The 19233-nt window shown below is 45.3% G+C and overlaps 1 protein-coding gene across 1 annotated transcript in view; it reads right to left on the bottom strand.

Annotated features, from left to right (window-relative positions):
- Nucleotides 1-2563: 2563 nt before the first annotated feature.
- The window catches only part of LOC311149251 (desmoplakin-B-like), a 42429-nt gene continuing 25759 nt past the window's right edge, over nt 2564-19233 (bottom strand). Inside the window, exons 16-24 of the mRNA XM_084186354.1 lie at nt 18990-19128; nt 17980-18173; nt 16871-17033; nt 16695-16778; nt 16472-16579; nt 13902-14000; nt 8054-9859; nt 6595-6792; nt 2564-6427 (exon numbers count right to left, since the gene is read on the bottom strand). Of these exons, the coding sequence (XP_084042480.1) occupies nt 3224-6427; nt 6595-6792; nt 8054-9859; nt 13902-14000; nt 16472-16579; nt 16695-16778; nt 16871-17033; nt 17980-18173; nt 18990-19128 (5995 nt within the window). The 3' untranslated portion in view covers nt 2564-3223. The remainder of the gene's footprint in view (nt 6428-6594; nt 6793-8053; nt 9860-13901; nt 14001-16471; nt 16580-16694; nt 16779-16870; nt 17034-17979; nt 18174-18989; nt 19129-19233) is intronic.

The raw sequence follows: 19233 nt of genomic DNA, 5'->3' as shown, positions 1-19233 counted from the left end.
TTGGGTCATTGTCCTGTTGAAAAACAAATGATAGTCCCACTAAGCGCAAACCAGATGGGATGGCGTATTGCTGCAGAATGCTGTGGTAGCCATGCTGGTTAAGTGTGCCTTGAATTCTAAATAAATCACTGACAGTGTCACAAGCAAAGCACCCCCACACCATCACACCTCTTCCTCAATGCTTCATGGTGGAAACCACACATGCGGAAATCATCCGTTCACCTACTCTGCGCTCACAAAGACACGGCGGTTGGAACCAAAAATCTCACATTTAGACTCATCAGACCAAAAGACAGATTTCCACCGGTCTAATGTCCATTGCTTGTGTTTCTTGGCCCAAGCAAGTCTCGGCTTGTTATTGGTGTCCTTTAGTAGTGGTTTCTTTGCAGCAATTCGACCATGAAGGCCTGATTCACACAGTCTCCTCTGAACAGTTGATGTTGAGATGTGTCTGTTACTTGAACTCTGTGAAGCATTTATTTGGGCTGCAATTTCTGAGGTGCAGTTAACTCTAATGAACTTATCCTCTGCAGCATAGGTAACTCTGGGTCTTCCTTTCCTGTGGCGGTCTTCATGAGAGCCAGTTTCATCATAGCGCATGATGGTTTTTGCGACTGCACTTGAAGAAACTTTCAAAGTTCTTAAAATTTTACAGATTGACTGACCTTCATGTCTTGAAGTAATGATGGACTGTCATTTCTCTTTGCTTATTTGAGCTGTTCTTGCCATAATATGGACTTGGTCTTTTACCAAATAGGGCTATCTTCTGTATACCACCCCTACCTTGTCACAACACAACTGATTGGCTCAAATGCATTAAGAGGGAAAGAAATTCCACAAAATAACTTTTAACAAGGCACACCTGTTAATTGAAATGCATTCCAGGTGACTACCTCATGAAGCTGGTTGAGAGAATGCCAAGAGTGTGCAAAGCTGTCATCAAGGTAAAGGGTGGCTACTTTGAAAATATATTTAGGTTTGTTTAACACTTTTCTGGTTACTACATGATTCCATATGTGTTATTTCATAGTGTTGATGTCTTCACTATTATTATACAATGTAGAAAATTGTAAAAATAAAGAAAAACCCTTGAATGAGTAGGCGTGTCCAAACTTTTGACTGGTACTGTAGGTGCACCTGGTGCTAGGGACAATAAAAGGCCACTCTAAAATATGCAGTTTTGTCACACAATACAAGGCCACAGATGTCTCAAGTTTTGAGGGAGCGTGCAATTGGCATGCTGACTGCAGGAATGTCCACCAGAGCTGTTGCCAGAGAATTTAAGCCGCCTCCAACGTTGTTTTAGAGAATTTGGCAGTACGTTCAACCGGCCTCACAACCGCAGACCACGTGTATGGTGTTGTGTGGGCGAGCGGTTTGCTTATTTGACCGTTGTGAACAGAGTGCCCCATGGTGGTGGTGGGGTTATGGTATGGGCAGGCATAAGCTATGGACAACGAACACAATTGCATTTTATCGATAGCAATTTGAATGCACTGAGATACAGTGACGAGATCCTGAGGACCATTGTTGCGCCATTCACCAGCAGCCATCACCTCATATTTCAGCATGATAATGCACGGCCCCATGTCGCAAGGATCTGTACACAAATCCTGGAAGCTGAAACTGTCCCAGTCCTTTCATGGCCTGCATACTCACCAGACATGTCACCCATTGAGCAGGTTTGGGATGCTCTGGATCGACGTGTACGACAGCGTGTTCCAGTTCCCGCCAATATCCACAAACATCCTAAAGCCATTGAAGAGGAGTGGGACAACATTCCACAGGCCACAATCAACAGCCTGATCAACTCTATGTGAGGGAGATGTGTCGCGCTGCATGAGGCAAATGGTGGTCACACCAGATACTGATTGGTTTTCTGATCCACGCCCCTAACTCTTTTTTTTAAGGTATCTGTGACCAACAGATGAATATCTGTATTCCCAGTCATGTGAAATCCATAAATTAGTGCCTACTGAATTTATTTCAATTGACTGATTTCCTTATATGAACTGTAACTCAGTAAAATCTTTAAAATTGTTGCATGTTGCGTTTATATTTTTGTTCAGTATCGTTTGGCTGACTTGTATAGTTGAACATTGGGAGAATACACGATTTATGATTTGACTATGTTATGTAGTTATATTCTCTAAACCAGATATAGAAACCGTTCTCTCTGACCTGCAGATTAGGTTTTTGTCCCCTGTAGCTCAGTTGGTAGAGCATGGCGCTTGCAACGCCAGGGTTGTGGGTTCGTTTCCCACGGGGGGCCAGTATGAAAATGTATGCACTCACTAGCTGTAAGTCGCTCTGGATAAGAGCGTCTGCTAAATGACTAAAATGTAAAATGTAAATGTGAGGGCCATCTCGCACATTCTAAATGATAATTGATGATTTCTGTGTTTATTTCACACAATACTTATGACTATGAATACATGTCTCAATGCTCTATGGACACTGGCCTATTTTAGGCTTATTGTGGTATTTTGTATGTATTCGTACCAAAATCATCACATCATTTTACTGACCATATTTACGCTATTTCACACAGAAACCAAAGTGCAAGGATGTAACGTATTATTTTACTTTGAGAAATAGAAAAATAGTTACATTGTGTTAAAATAAGACAGCCCCATATTACACTAACAGTATAAACACTAAGCAATTTTATTATGACACCTCCTCACATCCCATGCAAGAAACACTACTGTACTTCCGTAAACACAACACCTATTAATGTTCCCCAAAACACACATAAGACACTAACCCTCTCCCATCCAACTTTTTATACATTTATAAATGTGTTACATTATTGTCATCAAAATTATCAATTTATACTGTAGTACAAGAGTTTGGAAAAAATATAGTCTGTCAACAAAGTGGTTGGATCATGCTGTCTGAGAGAACAAAGACAATTTACATAAAGTTATATTTTTCTTCCATTCAAACACCCCAGTTTGTTTAATTGTTTTTCAGTCTTCTGCCACTTTAAACAGAACATACAACATTTGATGGGACCTCTTTATTTAGGACAGACACATTTCTAACTGGCCAATAAGCAGGTTTTCCTTACATAAGTAAAGCAAAAGGTAATATGTAAAAAAAAAACGAAAAGTAAGTAATTAATAGTTTTCCCTTTTTTCCCCTCTTCTCCATCACCCTATGACATAGAGCTGGAACTGAATGAGGTGCGGCTGTAGTTGGTGCTGCTGACAATGCTGTATCACTTGGAGGAGCCAGATGACCCCAGGTCCACGCTGCCTCTCCGAGAGCCCGCCCTCGACCCGGTCCTGGGGCCCGAGGTGGACCCAGGAGCGGAGAAGTTGCACAGACTACTGATCCCTCTGGAGGAGGCAGAGGCAGCCTGCAGCATCTTGACTCCTGTATTCTCCTCCACCAAGCAGTTATCCATCGCTTCTTTATAAGAGATCTTCAGCTTGGTCTTGGGGCAGGTCAGGTTCTTGGCATGGTGCCTCATGTCCTGGAGCTTCTGGGCCCCTCTTCCATCCAGCCAGCCCTCTTTGAGAGCTTCCTCGATGGTCCTCCTGCAGCCCAGCTCTGGGTCGTACAGGCCTCCGGTAACAAACTGGAACTCCAGGAAGCGGTGGCCCGCCTCATAGGGAAGCCAATTCTCCCTCATGGCCTCAGCAGCGGACATCTTGCGTTTACATTTGATGTCTTCAAACCCGATGTAGGCCTTCTGGGCGGGCTTCAGCCTGGTAGCCATGTCGTTCTCGATGATCCCCTGACGGGAGGCCTCCTGGGTGGACAGGCGCCGGCCATCGGAAGGGTTTACAATGCCTCCGGTGCAAGCCTGGGCCTCCAGTAGTCTCTGGGCAGAAATGCTGTCCACCAGCCCACGTTTTTGAGCCTCGGAGATGGAGATCTTCTCCAGGGCCTCCATGTCAAAGATGGCGCCCACAGGGCTCTGGTCCCCATCCAAGACCACAGCTTCAGCAGGGCCAGCCAGGGAGACAGAGATACTGCCGATATGCTTCAGGGAGCTGGGAGAGGAAGGGCCGTCGGGCTGGGTAGAGGAGCTGCTAGTGGTGGATCTGGTGATGGTGGAGCAGCCACCAATGGAGTTTCCAATAGAGGAGCGTCCAATGGTAGAGCTGCCAATGATGGAGCTCGTCTTCTCAGCCTTGATGGAAGTAGATGATGTTGAAGTGATCAGTTGCGAGTAGGTGGTTGATGAAGACAGGGAGGATGAGGATGCTTCTGCTGATGTTGCTGCTGATGATGCTCTGGCTTTGGATGATGATGTTGATGATGAGGAGGAGGAAGATGAGGCAGAGGATCTGTTTGTTTTGGTCTTGCTAGTGATGATGTCAGCAAACTGCGTGAGAGTAATCATCTGCGATCTGTACTGGTCGTACAATGATTGGTCGATCACCCTCTTCTCCAGCAGCTCGCTGATGTCATACTGGATCCCCGTCTTTCTGTCGATGATGACCAATGGCGTGGATCCATCCTGGGTGGTGATAGTGATCTCGTCCCACTCACACTCTTGCTGTGACAGCTCCAGGAACGTCTCGTAGTCGATGAGCCCCTTGTCGTACGCTTCCTTCACCAACATCTCCTTATTGGTGTCTGGGTCTACAATCATCACACTCCTCTTCCTTAGAGTGATCTTCTGGGTGGTGGGCTGAGGCGGCTCCTTCTTCTTCTTGACGGAGAGGAGAACCAGGCCAGTCTTCTGGTCTATGATGCAGCGTTTCTTTAGCTGGAGGTAAGTCAGGTTGTCCTGGTTGTTGGGATCGAAGAAGCCCTTGGAGTCGTCCCCTTCGTCTTTCAGGATCTGGTTCATTTCCTTGCTGAAGTAGCCCTTCTTATAGGCAGTCACCACCTCGATGCGGTGGCTGTGTCTGGGGTCGATGATGCCCCCGTTGGCGATCTGAGCCTCCAGTAGACGGATCCCATGTCCCTTCTCGATCAGCCCCTTCTCTATGGCCTGGAACAGGGAGATGATCTTGTCCGTGCCTGGGTCTTTGTACCCGGTGACGGCCCTCTCTGCAGACAACAGTTTGTCTTTGAACTCCGGCCCAGCCAGGCCCCTCTTGTAGGCATTGGCCACGGTCAGACAGAGGTTGTTGACGGGGTCGATCATGAATCCGGAGGCGGCCTGGGCTTTGAGGAGCTCCAGGGTGGTGCTGGCCTTCAGTAACCCTTCCTTCATGGCCTGGTAGATGGACAAGGTCTTGTTGTTGGCCTCGTGGTAGACCCCCGCAATGCAGGTGGAGCCACGGAGGTACGACCTCAGCCGGTCCTCGATATCCTGGCTGGTCAGTTTGCCTTCCTTCAGTTGGTCCATGTCAGATTTCTCCAAGAGGTTAGCATCCATCAGGTCTGTGACAGACACCTCTCCCCTGAGACCCTTCACTGTCATGGCCTTCTCTGGGGCAGGGAGGATCAGGAGACCTGTGGTGTGTTCGGCCTTGCATCTCCTCTTCAGGGAGATGTAGCTGGCTCCCATCTGGGTGTCTGGGTCCAAGTAACACTCAGGTTGTTGTTTCAAGGCCCGGTACAGATCCTCGTCGATCAGGTCCCGGTCCATGGCTGCGTCTTTAGGGAGGAAGACACTGAGGACAGGGTCTATGATTCCCCCTACTGATTCTTGTGCCTGGAGCATCCGTAGAGCTGTGTCTCTATCAATCAGGCCCTTCCTCATAGCCTGGCCTACTGACAGGGGCTTGGTGGTGTTGGGGTCGCGGTACCCCAGACAGGCAGCCTCCGCAATCAGCAGCCTCTCTCTGTCCTCCTCATATACCACTCCTCTCCTACATGCCTCCTGCACTGTCATCTTCTCATTGGCTCTGGGATCCACTATGTGGCCTGTGGCAGCTTGGGCCTCTAGCAGCAAGGTGGCACTGACTTCAGAGAGGATATTGTCTCTCTTGGCCTCTGTGAGGGACATTTTACCTTGAGGGCCCACAGCCACACCAGAGATAACCCCAGTCCCCTTTAGATTGAGTTTGATGTCCACAGACACCTCGCGGACGGTCTTCTGACCCTTCAGGAGCTGTCCGTAAGTCACCTTGTTGATGACCCCACAGTCCAGCAGCTGCTTGGCCGTCACCATTTTGCGGACGCCATCAAAGACCAGCGTGGCAGGGTCCAGGTCTTTCTTTCCGCTCTCGTCCATCTGGGTGTGTTTGGCGAAGGCGTAGGGCTGCTCCCTGAGTTTCCTCAACTCTGCCTCCAGGGAGTCTCTGATGGAGGTGAGATCAGAGAGCTGGGTCTGGGTGATCAGCAGCCTGCTCTTATAACGCTCCTCCACCTCCCTCAGCTTTCTCATCAACCGCTCTATCTCAGTCTTCAGAGAGCCCCTCTCCTGCTCCAGCTTCTCCTTCTCTGAGTTAAACTGCCTCACCGCGCCCTCCTTGGACTCGTACTGGCCCTTCCAGTACAGGATGTCCTTCTTGACCTGAATGGATGAATGAATGGATGAATTGATGGATGAATAATACATGAATTAATTAATGGATCAATGGATGGATGGATGGATAAATGAAGGAATGGATTAATGAATCAAATTTAAAATACATATATAAGATTGCCTCTAGACAGCAAAGTGAAATCAACAATAAACACCTTCTTGTTATCCTCCTGCAGGCGCATTTTGATGCGTAACTCGGACTCAAGAGAGACTTTGATGTGGTTCAGCTCTTCCTCTAGCTTCTGGGAGCGAACTCTGTCCTGATTTGTCTGCTTAAGCTTCAACAGCAGAGCATCTCTCTCCATCACCATCTCATTGTACTGGGTCTGGGTGGACTGAATCAGACAGGATGTCTGGATGGGGAGAGATGGGGGGGGGGGGGGGGCAGGGGGAGAAGGGTCGAGGGAGAGAGAGAGGAAGAGAAGGAGGGAGAGGGACAGAGGGGTGGATGAGAGATAGACAGATAGACAGACGAAGGGGCAAAATATTAGCAGGTTAGCGTTTTTCATCATGAATCTTGTTCTTGAGGCAGGTCTGCAGAGTGGTCACTAACTGGCACAAAGTCATAAAATCTGATTTTAAACCTAACCTTAACCCTAACCTTAACCACACTGCTAACCCGAATGCCTAACGGTTCCCCTAAGCACATTTATGTTTTCATAAATGTTTACAATATAGTCCATTTTGATTTTGCAGCTGGCCTATCTAAACGGAAATCACTCAGTTCTGCCTCCAGGACAAGACTCATGACAATAAACATTCACCTGCAAAATATATATATATATTAGTTGAGTGATTCGTTTTAGAATAATAATTAGTTATTTTCTTTAAAAATGTCACAGTATTCTGTGATTTGGCATTTACAATAAGAACATGTGACAGCGTGCTCTGTTATTGAAAAACAAAACACAGCTCCAATAACTTACCCACACATTGACAATGAGCAATTATCATTGGTCAATTAAAATGATATGAGTAAAGGAATAGATTACCAGAATTCCCCAACATGGAAACAATTCATACAGATATAAAGAGTGCAATTGGTTTCCTGTACATTCAAAGGAAATAGACAGATCCTGTAGACTAGGCCTGACTACTAGTTTACTAGACAAAGGAAAATCTATCTACTAATATTACTAAAGACATGAACACGACAATACACACAACTACTATGACAGAGACTAAATTAAGACCAGAGGACAAGACCAGTGATGATGTAGACACTGTGGATCATTGTAGACAAAACAAGCAAAGGCAAAAAAGCATGATGATTGGTAAATCAACAGAGGAAGTATCTAGTTGTGGGCAGGGGTGTGTGACAGCAGTTTGGTGAGGGCAAGCATATAGGATGCACAGATTGCGTTTGCATGAGTTTTCTTTCTTAAATCTTTCGATTGAAAATGCAAATCTCAACACATACAAGGATGCATGCCTTGGATGTGTTTCACAATAAACAAGCAAAGGCAGGCATCTACATGAGGTTTGCCAGCATGCAATAGAAACCATTGTCTGCAGCTAGCTAAAGCTATTGCACCAACTAACTAAATCAGTATAGTCTGATTTGGAGAAACACAAAACAGTCCGACATTAACCTCTAAGGTTCAAGACAAGTACCTCAAAGGCCTGACTCTGGAGTTGCTCTATCTCCATCCTGAGCTCTGCCACCAGGCTCTGGGTATCCAGGCTGCTTTTCGAGCTGCTCTTCAGCTGCAGCTCCAGGACAGTGATCTGGGCCACCAGCTCGTCATCAGCCCCCTGTCTGGTCCTCAGCAGCTCCTCCCTCTCATGTTTCACCCCCCTCAACTCCTCCTCGAGCCGCAGTCGCTCTTTGGTCAGGGTCTGGGTCAGGGTCTGGAGACGCTCGAGTTCTACCGAGCTCTCGTTGAGCACTCGGCTCTTCTCCTCGATGGTCTTGTAGAGTGTTTCATTGCGGAGATTAGCCTCGCGGACCTTAGCCTGCTCCTGGAGGAGATGCTGTTGGAGTGACTTCAACTCGGAGCTCAGAGACGCCAGACGCTCCGTGGAGGCTTTGAAGTCCTTCAACCTCCTCTCTAGCTCCTCCTGGAGTTTCCTGTGCTCCTCCTCGCCCCTCCTCCCCACGGTTTGGGCCTCCTCCTGACTGCGACGCAGGGTGGTGATGGTGCTGGTGTACTCCCGCATGGTGTGGGTGGTTTTCTGGAGCTCTGTCTCCACGTGCCTTCTCTTGATCACCTCCTCCTGGCTGGTTCTCCTCAAAGCCTCCACCTCCCCATCTAGCCTATCAAGAGTAGCCTGCAGCTCCTTGACGCGTCCTTGTAACCTGGCTACACTCTGCTCTGCCTTGTTCTTCTCACTGCTCACCTTCTTAAACTCTGTACACATACTAACCAGCTCCTCCTCCACCTCACTCAGCCGGGTCACGGCCTGGGAGGGGGAGGTCTGCTTGCCCTGAATCTCCCCCAGGAGCAGCTCTATCCTGGTCCTCTCCTCCTCCAAGGCTCTCCTCCTCCTCTGCTCCTCCTCCAGGCTGTGTGTGAGGAGGACCAGCTGTCCGCTACTCTCCTTCAGGGCCTTGGTGAGCTCTGACACCTCCTCTCTATACTGACTACTGTCCTCCCCTTTCTGCCTGACTAATATCTCCACCTGCGCCTCCAGTTCCCTTCTCCTCCGCGCCTCCTCTGTGACCACAGACCTCTGAGAATGGGCCTCCTCCTCCGCCGTCTTCCTCTGCTCCTCGGCCTGACTCAGAGACACCTTCAGCCTCCTGAGCTGGTCCTCCTGGTCCCTCCTATCAGCCTCTAGCCGGTCACACTGCAACCTGATGCCCTGGTCCACCTCCTCCCTCTGGGCTGACAGGTGCTGGATGTTCGTCCTGCAGATGGTGATCTGGGACTCGTAGCTGAGCTTTAGGTTACTGATCTCCACACTGCACTGTCTCTTTACCTTAGACAACTCCTGCTCCAGCTCCTTGCAGTGTCGCACCTCCTCCTCCAGCTGCTTCCTTAACCTCTCTGCCTCCCTCTCCCGGTCCCCCACGCTCTTCTCTACCTCCATCTTTGCCCAGTTGGCCTCCTCCAACTCCTTCTGCCTACTCCTCAGCACCTGCTCGTGCTCATCCTGCTGCTCCCCATAGCGCTCATCCGCCATCCTCCTCTTCCTCTTCTCCTCCTCGATGAGGGAGTTGAAGCGGGCCACCTGCTCCTGCAGCTCCTTCAGTTGGCCGTGGGTGGAGGCCAGGGAGTCCTGGGTGGCGCTGCACTGCAGGGCCGTGCTCCTCTTCACCTCCTCCACAGACAGGAGCTGCTCCTGCGACTGGGACAGCTCCAGCTGGTAGCGAGCTAATGCCTCCTCCAGAGAACTGTTCTTAGCGTTGTGGTCCTCAATGTCCCCTTTGAGCAGCCGTAGCTCCTCCTCCAACAGGTCGATCCTGGTGTTACGCATCTACAGGTGGAAAAGGAAGGATTAGGGTCAGGTGTGAGGTACAGTGGATAATAATGCAAAGTAAGATTTCCAATGTATTAATTGCAACTTGGCATATAAACTTGAAACTGTAATGAAACACCTACAAGGTCTAAAACAGGGGTGTCAAACTCAATCAGCGCAAGGGCCATATTGAAAAAACACAACGAGTTTGTGGGCCAGACATACCCTATTAAAAAAATTTGCATACAACTGTGACCCAACTCGCTATTAATTTATTATAAAAAATATGTCCCTTTATAATGTCCATTTATGTACCATCGTGGCGAAAAATATAGGCACCCTTGCATTTTTTTCAAGTAACTCACAATTTTCCATAAAAAATAAGTTGAAATTGACCAAAGTATTTGGTTTCCACAATTCTTTATTTCACTGTTAATATTACAGAACCTTTTTTTTATTTTTTTTTACAGAACGTAATATATCCATTTAAATCAGAAAATCAACAGAAATGGCATTGACAAAATTATTGACACCCTAAACTAGGTCAAAATAACTGCAACCAAGCGTTTAGCTTCCTATAGCCATCAATGAGCTTCCTGCACCTCTGTACTGGCAGTTTGGCCCATTCTTCTTGTGCAAACTGCTCCAGTTCTCCCAGATTTGAAAGGTGCCTAGATCTCTCCACATGTTTTCAATGGGATTTAGATCTGGACTCATTGCTGGCCACTTCAGAACAGTCCAGCGTTTTATCTTGAACCATTCCTGGGTGCTTTTTGAAGTATCTTTGGGGTCATTGTCCTGCTGGAAGACCCATGACCTTCAACAGAGACCCAGCTTTCTGAAATTGGGTCTGACATGACACACTAAAATGCCTTGTTATTCTCCTGATTTCATAATACCATGCACACGTTCAAGTCACCCAGTGCCAGAGGCAGCAAAGCAACCCCAAAACATCACTGAACCTCATCCATGTTTCACTGTAGGGAAGGTGTTATTTTCTTTGAAGGCTTCATTTTGTTTTCTGTAAACATAGAGATTGTGTGCTTTACCAAAAAGCTCTAATATGGTCTCATCTGTCCACAGGACATTCTCCCAGAAGGATTTTGGCATGTTCAGGTGTGTTTTGGCAAATTGAAGTCTGGCTTTATTATGTCTCCCACTCAACAGTGGGGTCCTCCTGGGTCTCCTACCATATAACCCCCTTTCATTGAGTTGGCAACAGATGGTGCGAGTTGAAACTGTCGTACCTTGTGTCTGAAGGTCAGCTTGAATCTGTGTGGCAGTTGATTGAGGTGCTTTCTCCACCATTCAAACAATCCTTCGCTGCAATCTTCCGTCAAGTTTTCTCTTGCAGCCACGTCCAGGGTAGTTGGCTACAGTGGCATGGGCCTTGATAACATTACTTACGGTGGAAATAGGAACATCAAGGTCTCTGGAGATGGACTTGTAGCCTTGAGATTGTTCATGCTTGGCTACCATCTTGTGTCTGACCTCCTCAGATAATTCTCTGGTTTTCTTTATTTTCTCCATGCTCATTGTGCTACACACACTGAGTGATTTTTATATTGCCGGCACCTCAAATCAAATCAAATCAAATTTTATTGGCCACATGTGCCAAATACAACAGGTGCAGACATTACAGTGAAATGCTTACTTACAGCCCTTAACCAACAGTGCATTTATTTTTAATAAAAAAAGTAAAATAAAACAACAACAAAAAAGTGTTGAGAAAAAAAGAGCAGAAGTAAAATAAAATAACAGTAGGGAGGCTATATATACAGGGGGGTACCGGTGCAGAGTCAATGTGCGGGGGCACTGGCTAGTTGAGGTAGTTGAAGTAATATGGACATGTGGGTAGAATTAAAGTGACTATGCATAAATAATTAACAGAGTAGCAGCAGCGTAAAAAGATGGGGTGGGGGTGGGGGTGGGGGGCAGTGCAAATAGTCCGGGTAGCCATGATTAGTATCGCTTGCCGTGCGGTAGCAGAAAGAACAGTCTATGACTAGGGTGGCTGGAGTCTTTGACAATTTTGAGGGCCTTCCTCTGACACCGCCTGGTATAGAGGTCCAGGATGGCAGGAAGCTTGGCCCCAGTGATGTACTGGGCCGTACGCACTACCCTCTGTAGTGCCTTGCGGTCGGAGGCCAAGCAGTTGCCATACCAGGCGGTGATGCAACCAGTCAGGATGCTCTCGATGGTGCAGCTGTATAATTTTTTGAGGATCTCACCATAGGTGAGTTCAATTCCAAAGTAAAGGAGAATCACCTGCTTGAAATCTAATTATTTCTAACTACTTCTAGAAGGTGCCAATAATATTGGCCTGGCCATTTTCTGATTTCTTTGTGGAATAAGCTAACATTTAGTAAATTATTCTGATTTTTTTGTGTTGTTCAACTGCAAACCAAAGACATACATTTGTGAATACCAAAATATTTTTAGATTTCAACAGTTTTCTGGAAGAAATTGTGCATTATTAGAAAAAAAGTGCAAGGGTGCCAATATCTTTGGCCACGACTGTACATAGGATCCTGTATATAGCATTTTTAACATATTAAAACAAAAGAGATAAATTATATTTGTCCAGCCTTTGCTGCTATCCTTGCAGATGTGTATAATATGCTGCGACCCTAACCAAAATGTATTTAATAGCTCCAAATAACAAAATAATGTTGCTAGGTTGTTGTAACATTTAAACTTAAAACATGTTTTTCATTTTTTTGCACTGCATGGATCACTTTTTTATTTTTTATTTTTATTTCACCTTTATTTAACCAGGTAAGCCAGTTGAGAACAAGTTCTCATTTACAACTGCGACCTGGCCAAGATAAAGCAAAGCAGTGCGATAAAAACAACAACACAGAGTTACATATGGGGTAAACAAAACATAAAGTCAAAAATACAAACAGAAAATATATATACAGTGTGTGCGAATGTACTAAGTTATGGAGGTAAGGCAATAAATAGGCCATAGTGCAAAATAGTTACAATTTCGTATTAACACTGGAATGATAGATGTGCAAAAGATGATGTGCAAATAGAGATACTGGGGTGCAAATTAGCAAAATAAATAACAATATGGGGATGAGGTAGTTGGGTGGGCTAATTTCAGAATGGCTGTGTACAGGTGCAGTGATCGGTAAGCTGCTCTGACAACTGACACTTAAAGTTAGTGAGGGAGATAAGAGTCTCCAGCTTCAGAGATTTTTGCAGTTCGTTTGAATGCAGTATTGCTGTATGGCCACTCAAAATGTATTGTAGTTGAGTAGCCAGCCTAGGCTACTGCTCAAACATTGCTGTAATACGCCTACATGTTTCTCCTTTGCATGGTGTTTAGTTGCAGATTTAGTTTTTGGGTTATTCATTGTCAAGCTTTTAAAACCTAAGACAGACTGCAACATCTTAGTATCCTAGCTAGGACTGTGGCATGTGTCTGTACACTTTGCCTCCGCTGCACACGGTAAATGGGACACACGAAAGCAGCACGATTGACCTTGATTTCACCAATGGGAGGACAACAGGCTGTAATTTCATAAAGTAGATCACTCAACTGTTAACTCATTTATACTTGCTTGTGTGTCCTATTGTCCTTTAGCAGTAATTTATACCCGTGTGTGAATCCTTTATCTTATAACTTTTTGACAACCAAGATGACATTTTCTGTAGGCTACAGCAATGACCCGTTGGAACCGAAACTTGGCATGGTCATTTAGCCTACAACACCTTTAAACTTTCGGTCCGGTAGTAGACTCGGTCAGTGCCATTAGTGATGATGTGATACAGTACACTGGCTGGCTTGTGTGGAGGTGTGTGTGTGGGTCTGGGAGGAGGGGTGTGTATGTGGCAGGACGTTGGCAGTGGTTGCTGTGACTTGTAGGGCAGCGCATCGCGGGCTCTATAGAAGCAGGCGAAAATGAATTGACAACCCAAATCATTGCGCAGGCCGGATAAAATGAGTGTCACGGGCCTTGTGTTTCACACATGTGGTCTAAAAGCTCATTGTTGTAAAAACATAGCAGAACAGATTGAATCTCCAGTTCCATGTGGTTCCTCTCAGTACCTTGAGCACCTCCATGTTATTATGTAGTTCTCCCAGGTATTTGTAGTAGTCACCAGACAGGGTGAGCAGCTCTATGTAACGGGTCTGCAGCAACGTAGCCTGGGAAAGAAAGGCAAACAATGCACAGTTAACAATAGAGACACACAATGACACAAACCACAAAGAGAGAGACATACAGTGCCTTCAGAAAGTATTCACACCCTTGAATTTCAAATGGATTAGATTGAGATTTTGTGTCACTGCCCTATGTCATGTAAGAATCTTCCCAGCGTGAAATAGTTCCCAATTGTTCTGATCGTGTTCTGATTGTGACGTTATGCTGTAAAATTTCTCCCAGCGTGAATATTTTCCCGGTTCAATAATTGCACACGCGTATCTTTATGTGGATGGCTAAGCTCGTGCGGATGCCTCCATCTCACACCCTCCCTCGACCTCGAAAACGTATTCTGTGAGCACGCGAATATGCTTCACACATCTGCCAATCAATGGTGGCTGAGTATTGACACTGACCAATCAGAAGCTTGTTGAGACGTGAGGTCAGCATTTAAATACCCGGATTCACGCATCAAAGTGCTGAGGGTTGATTTGAGAAGAGATTCTTTGCGATTGCAAAGACCTGGGCGCTACTTTTTTGATTGACAGTGCATATATTTGTTAGATAGTTAGTTAGCTAGCTAAATCAAGGGTGAGGGAGGGTGTGAGAGAAACATCTGCACGAGCTCAGCCATCCACATAAAGAGACGCACGTGTAATTATTGAACTGGGAACATTTTCACGCTGTGAGAAATTTTACAACATGACGTCACAATCAGAACGATTGGGAACTATTTCACACTGGGACGAATTTAATATAATAATTATAATAATAATATGCCATTTAGCAGACGCTTTTATCCAAAGCGACTTACAGTCATGTGTGCATACATTTTTACATATGGGTGGTCCCGGGGATCGAACCCACTACCCTGGCGTTACAAGCGCCGTGCTCTACCAATTGAGCTACAATATGACTCCCTACACACAATAACCCATAATGTCAAAGTGGAATTGTTTAAAAAAAAAATAATTGTGAATTAAAAATCTAAAGCAGAAATGTCTTGAGTCAATAAGTATTCAACCCCTTTGTTATGGCAAGCCTAAATAAGTAAAAAATGTGCTTAACAAGTCACATAATAAGTTGCATGGACTAATACACAATAATACTGTTTAACATGATTTGTTATGACTACCTCATCTCTGTACCCCACACATACAATTATCTGTAAGGTCCCTCAGTCGAGCAGTGCATTTCAAACACAGACTCAACCACAAAGACCAGGGAGGTTTTCAAATGCCTTGCAAAGAAGGGCACCTATTGGCAGATGAACCCCCCCCCCCCCCCCCCCCCCCCCCCGAAAAAAACTGACATTGAATATCCCTTTCAGCATGGTGAAGTTATTAATTACACTTTGGATGGTGTATCAACACACCCAGTCACTAGAAAGATACAGGCGTCCTTCCTAATTCAGTTGCCAGAGAGGAAGGAAACCACTCAGGGATTTCACCATGAGGCCTGTGGTGACTTTAAAACAGTTACAGTTTAATGGCTGTGATAGGAGAAAACTGAGGATGGATCAACAACATTGCAGTTACTCCACAATACTAACCTAAATGACAGAGTGAAAAGAAGGAAGCCTGTACAGAATACAAATATTCCAAAACATGCATCCTGTTTGTAATAAGGCACTAAAGTAAAACTACAAAAAATTACTTTATGTCCTGAATACAAAGCGTTATGTTTGGGGCAAATCCAACACAACACTTAGTACCACTCTTCATATTTTCAAGCATGGTAGTGGCTACATCATGTTATGGGTATGCTTGTCATTGGCAAGGACTAAGGAGTTTTTTAGGATACAAATAAACTGAATAGAGCTAACAAAATCCTAGAGGAAAATCTGGTTCAGTCTGCTTTCCAACAGACACTGGGAGACAAATTCACCTTTAAGCAGGACAATTACCTAAAACACAAGGCCAAATATACACTGGAGTTGCTTACCAAGATGACATTGAATGTTCCCGAGTCGCCTAGTTACAGTTTTGACTTAAATCGGTTTGAAAATCTATGGCAATGATCAATGATCAACAACCAACTTAATAATAATAATATGCAAATATTGTACAATCTAGGTGTGCAAAGCTCTTAGAGACTTACCCAGAAAGACTCACAGCTGTAATCACTGCCAAAGGTGATTCTAACATGTATTGACTTATGAGGTTTAATACTTATACTTATGTAATCAAGATATATTAGTGTTTTATTTTTCATTATTATTATTTTTTGACAAATGTTAGAATTTTTCTTTCACTTTGACGTTAGAGTATTTTGTGTATATCAGTGACAAAAAAATGACAATTAAATCAATTTTAATCCCACCTTGTAACATGACAAAATGTGGAAAAAGTCAAGGGGTGTGAATACTTTCTGAAGGCACTGTAGATACTGAGTGGGTTGTGTGTGGTTGTGTAACAGACATGTAGATACACATTTTAAAGTATCTTTGTTGACTGGATGTTGCGATTACTGTTACCTCCTCGGTGAGTTGAGTAGAAGGAGATTGTAGCATGGTCCTCTTCATATGGATGTTTAGTAGAGTCTCCAGACCAGCACTGTATGAGGCCAACTCCAGCTCATAGCCCTAAAACATGCAGTCACATTAAAGCAGATGTACAATACAAACATCTTTATAACATCACAGAAATGTTAGGACAGTCCGGTACTGTCAGATATAATGTGTCAGAAATGGTCTGTACCTTGATGGAGTTGACACAGGCGTCAGTGTCTCTCAGAACACTCTTCACACTCTCCCTCTTCCCCTTGATCTCAGAGTTCAGCACCTAGACAGACACACAAATACATTAATATGTTGGTTATATTGACTCTAATAGACATTGAACAACTGGACTGTTTGTTTGTTTGACTGATTGACCTTCTGCTGGTTGAGGTGTTCCTCCAGGGCTGTGATGCTGTCTATCTTGGTGGCCTGCAGCGCGTCCTGTGTCTGACGCGTAGCACCAATCCACTCACTGAGGATTGAGCTAGTGGTTGTGTACTGCTGGAGCAGCTGGAGATACCCCTCTAGGTCCCTCAGTCTGACATAAAGGAGAAGCGAAACACCGTTTTTGTAAATATATTTTTTAAAGCGCTGAAGTGCATAAATATCGTCTGTCCTCGGTTGCAACACTCACTACCGAGTTTCAAACTGCCTCTGGAAGCAACGTCAGCACAAGAACTGTTCGTCGGGAGCTTCATGAAATGGGTTTCCATGGCCGAACAGCTGCACACAAGCCTAAGATCACCATGCGCAATGCCAAGCGTCGGCTGGAGTGGTGAATCCCGCTTCACCATCTGGCAGTACGACGGACTAATCTGGGTTTGGCGGATGCCAGGAGAACGCTACCTGCCCCAATGCATTGTGCCAACTGTAAAGTTTGGTGGAGGAGGAATAATGGTCTGGGGCTGTTTTTCATGGTTCGGGCTAGGCCCCTTAGTTCCAGTGAAGGGAAATCTTAACGCTACAGCATACAATGACATTCTAGACGATTCTGTGCTTCCAACTTTGTGGCAACAGTTTGGGGAAGGCCCTTTCCTGTTTCAGCATGACAATGCACCCGTGCACAAAGCGAGGTCCATACAGAAATGGTTTGTCGAGACCGGTGTGGAAGAACTTGACTGGTCTGCACATAGCCCTGACCTCAACTCCATCGAAAACCTTTGGGATGAATTGGAACGCGGACTGTGAGCCAAGCCTAATCGCCCAACATCAGCGCCTGACCTCACTAATGCTCTTGTGGCTGAATGGATGCAAGTCCCTGCAGTAATGTTCCAACATCTAGTGGAAAGACTTCCCAGAAGAGTGGAGGCTGTTATAGCGGCAAAGGGGGGACCAACTCCATATTAATGACCATGATTTTGGAATGAGATGTTCGACGAGCAGGTGTCTACATACTTTTGGTTATGTAGGTTATGTCTATAGTAGTGACAATGACATAAGGAACCGGAAAGGTGTAGATAGATAAGGTAAAGAGACGTCCATACCTAGAGTCTATCTGGCTCTGAAAGCGTCTCCAGCGGTCAGACAGCTGGGTGACCTGTTCGCTGTATCTGGACAGGTCCACGTCACACCTGTGGAAGGCTCCGCCCACCTGGCTGTTCCAGTGGACCGCCTTCCCCAGCTCCGTCTCCATGGAGACCAGGACGTCCCTCTTCCCCTCCAGCTCCGCCCTCATACTCTACACACACATACATCACACACACACACACACACACAACAGAATATCTTAGATTTGAATCAGAAAGTGAACTGGCCTTTTTAGAGTACATACCGAGAACCCCGAATAACCACAAAACTCACTGACTTCAAAACATTTACTAGGGCCCTATAAAATCTGTAAATATTTTTTGACAAATTCCGTTTCTTCAAAAATTCTGTTTTCTCCTGTTTTTTTCCCCCAGGTTTCAGAATGTTCCCCTTTTCAGGTTTTCACTCTCAAAACGGACACTTACCCTGCCCCCATCCCCAATGGACATTTATCATGGCTATAATTATAAATGTGTATACAGTATATTATTTTTATCTCATCACTTCTCTTTATTTAACCTGCACTGTTGGAGCTCAGAGCATAAAAATTCACTTAAGCCTGCGATTATATCTGCGACCCTGTGCATGTGACTAATAAACTCATCTAATCTAATAACAAATACAACAAACAATCACACTTTTTAATAGAAAAACAACAAAATTGGATGTCCTAAGTCCACAACAATGCTTAAACCACATCAGGAGACCAATTTTGAGGTCTGGGAAAAATCTAAGAAATTATATTTTTTTGGTGTAGATACCCTTTAATTCAAGTGCCCACCAGCAAGAGCAGTGTTTCTGTAGCATACATGTGATTGCAGAGTTTGCTAAACAAACCCTAATTTACAAACAGACAATTTTATCCTAGAAGCACCACACACAGCTAACTGACAGACTGAATAATGGTTGTGACAGACACTGCCATTCCCACATTCTTTGGGCTTGTGTGTCATACAGTAACTGTTACCTTCAGAGTGGACCTGTAATCCTCCACCTCTGCAGGATCCAAGGATGTGGTCTCCTTCTCTGTCAGTCTGGTCTCATGGACCTTAATGATGTCCTCAGCCCTGGACACACTCTCCAGGAGGGCCCTTAGAGCCCGCAGCCTGTGAGGGGTGGGTGGGGGGTGACAGAGAAGAGAGAGAGAAGAAGGGGGAGAGAGATGCAAAGAATGAGAGAGAGATGGAGAGAGAGAATTTGTCAAAACAAAT

Source organism: Coregonus lavaretus (genome assembly GCF_964263955.1).
Source record: "Coregonus lavaretus genome assembly, chromosome: 21".
In the NCBI taxonomy this organism is placed as follows: Eukaryota; Metazoa; Chordata; class Actinopteri; order Salmoniformes; family Salmonidae; genus Coregonus; species Coregonus lavaretus.
The sequence above is the reverse complement of the archived record's forward strand: the minus strand, read 5'-3'. Positions and strand labels throughout refer to the sequence as shown.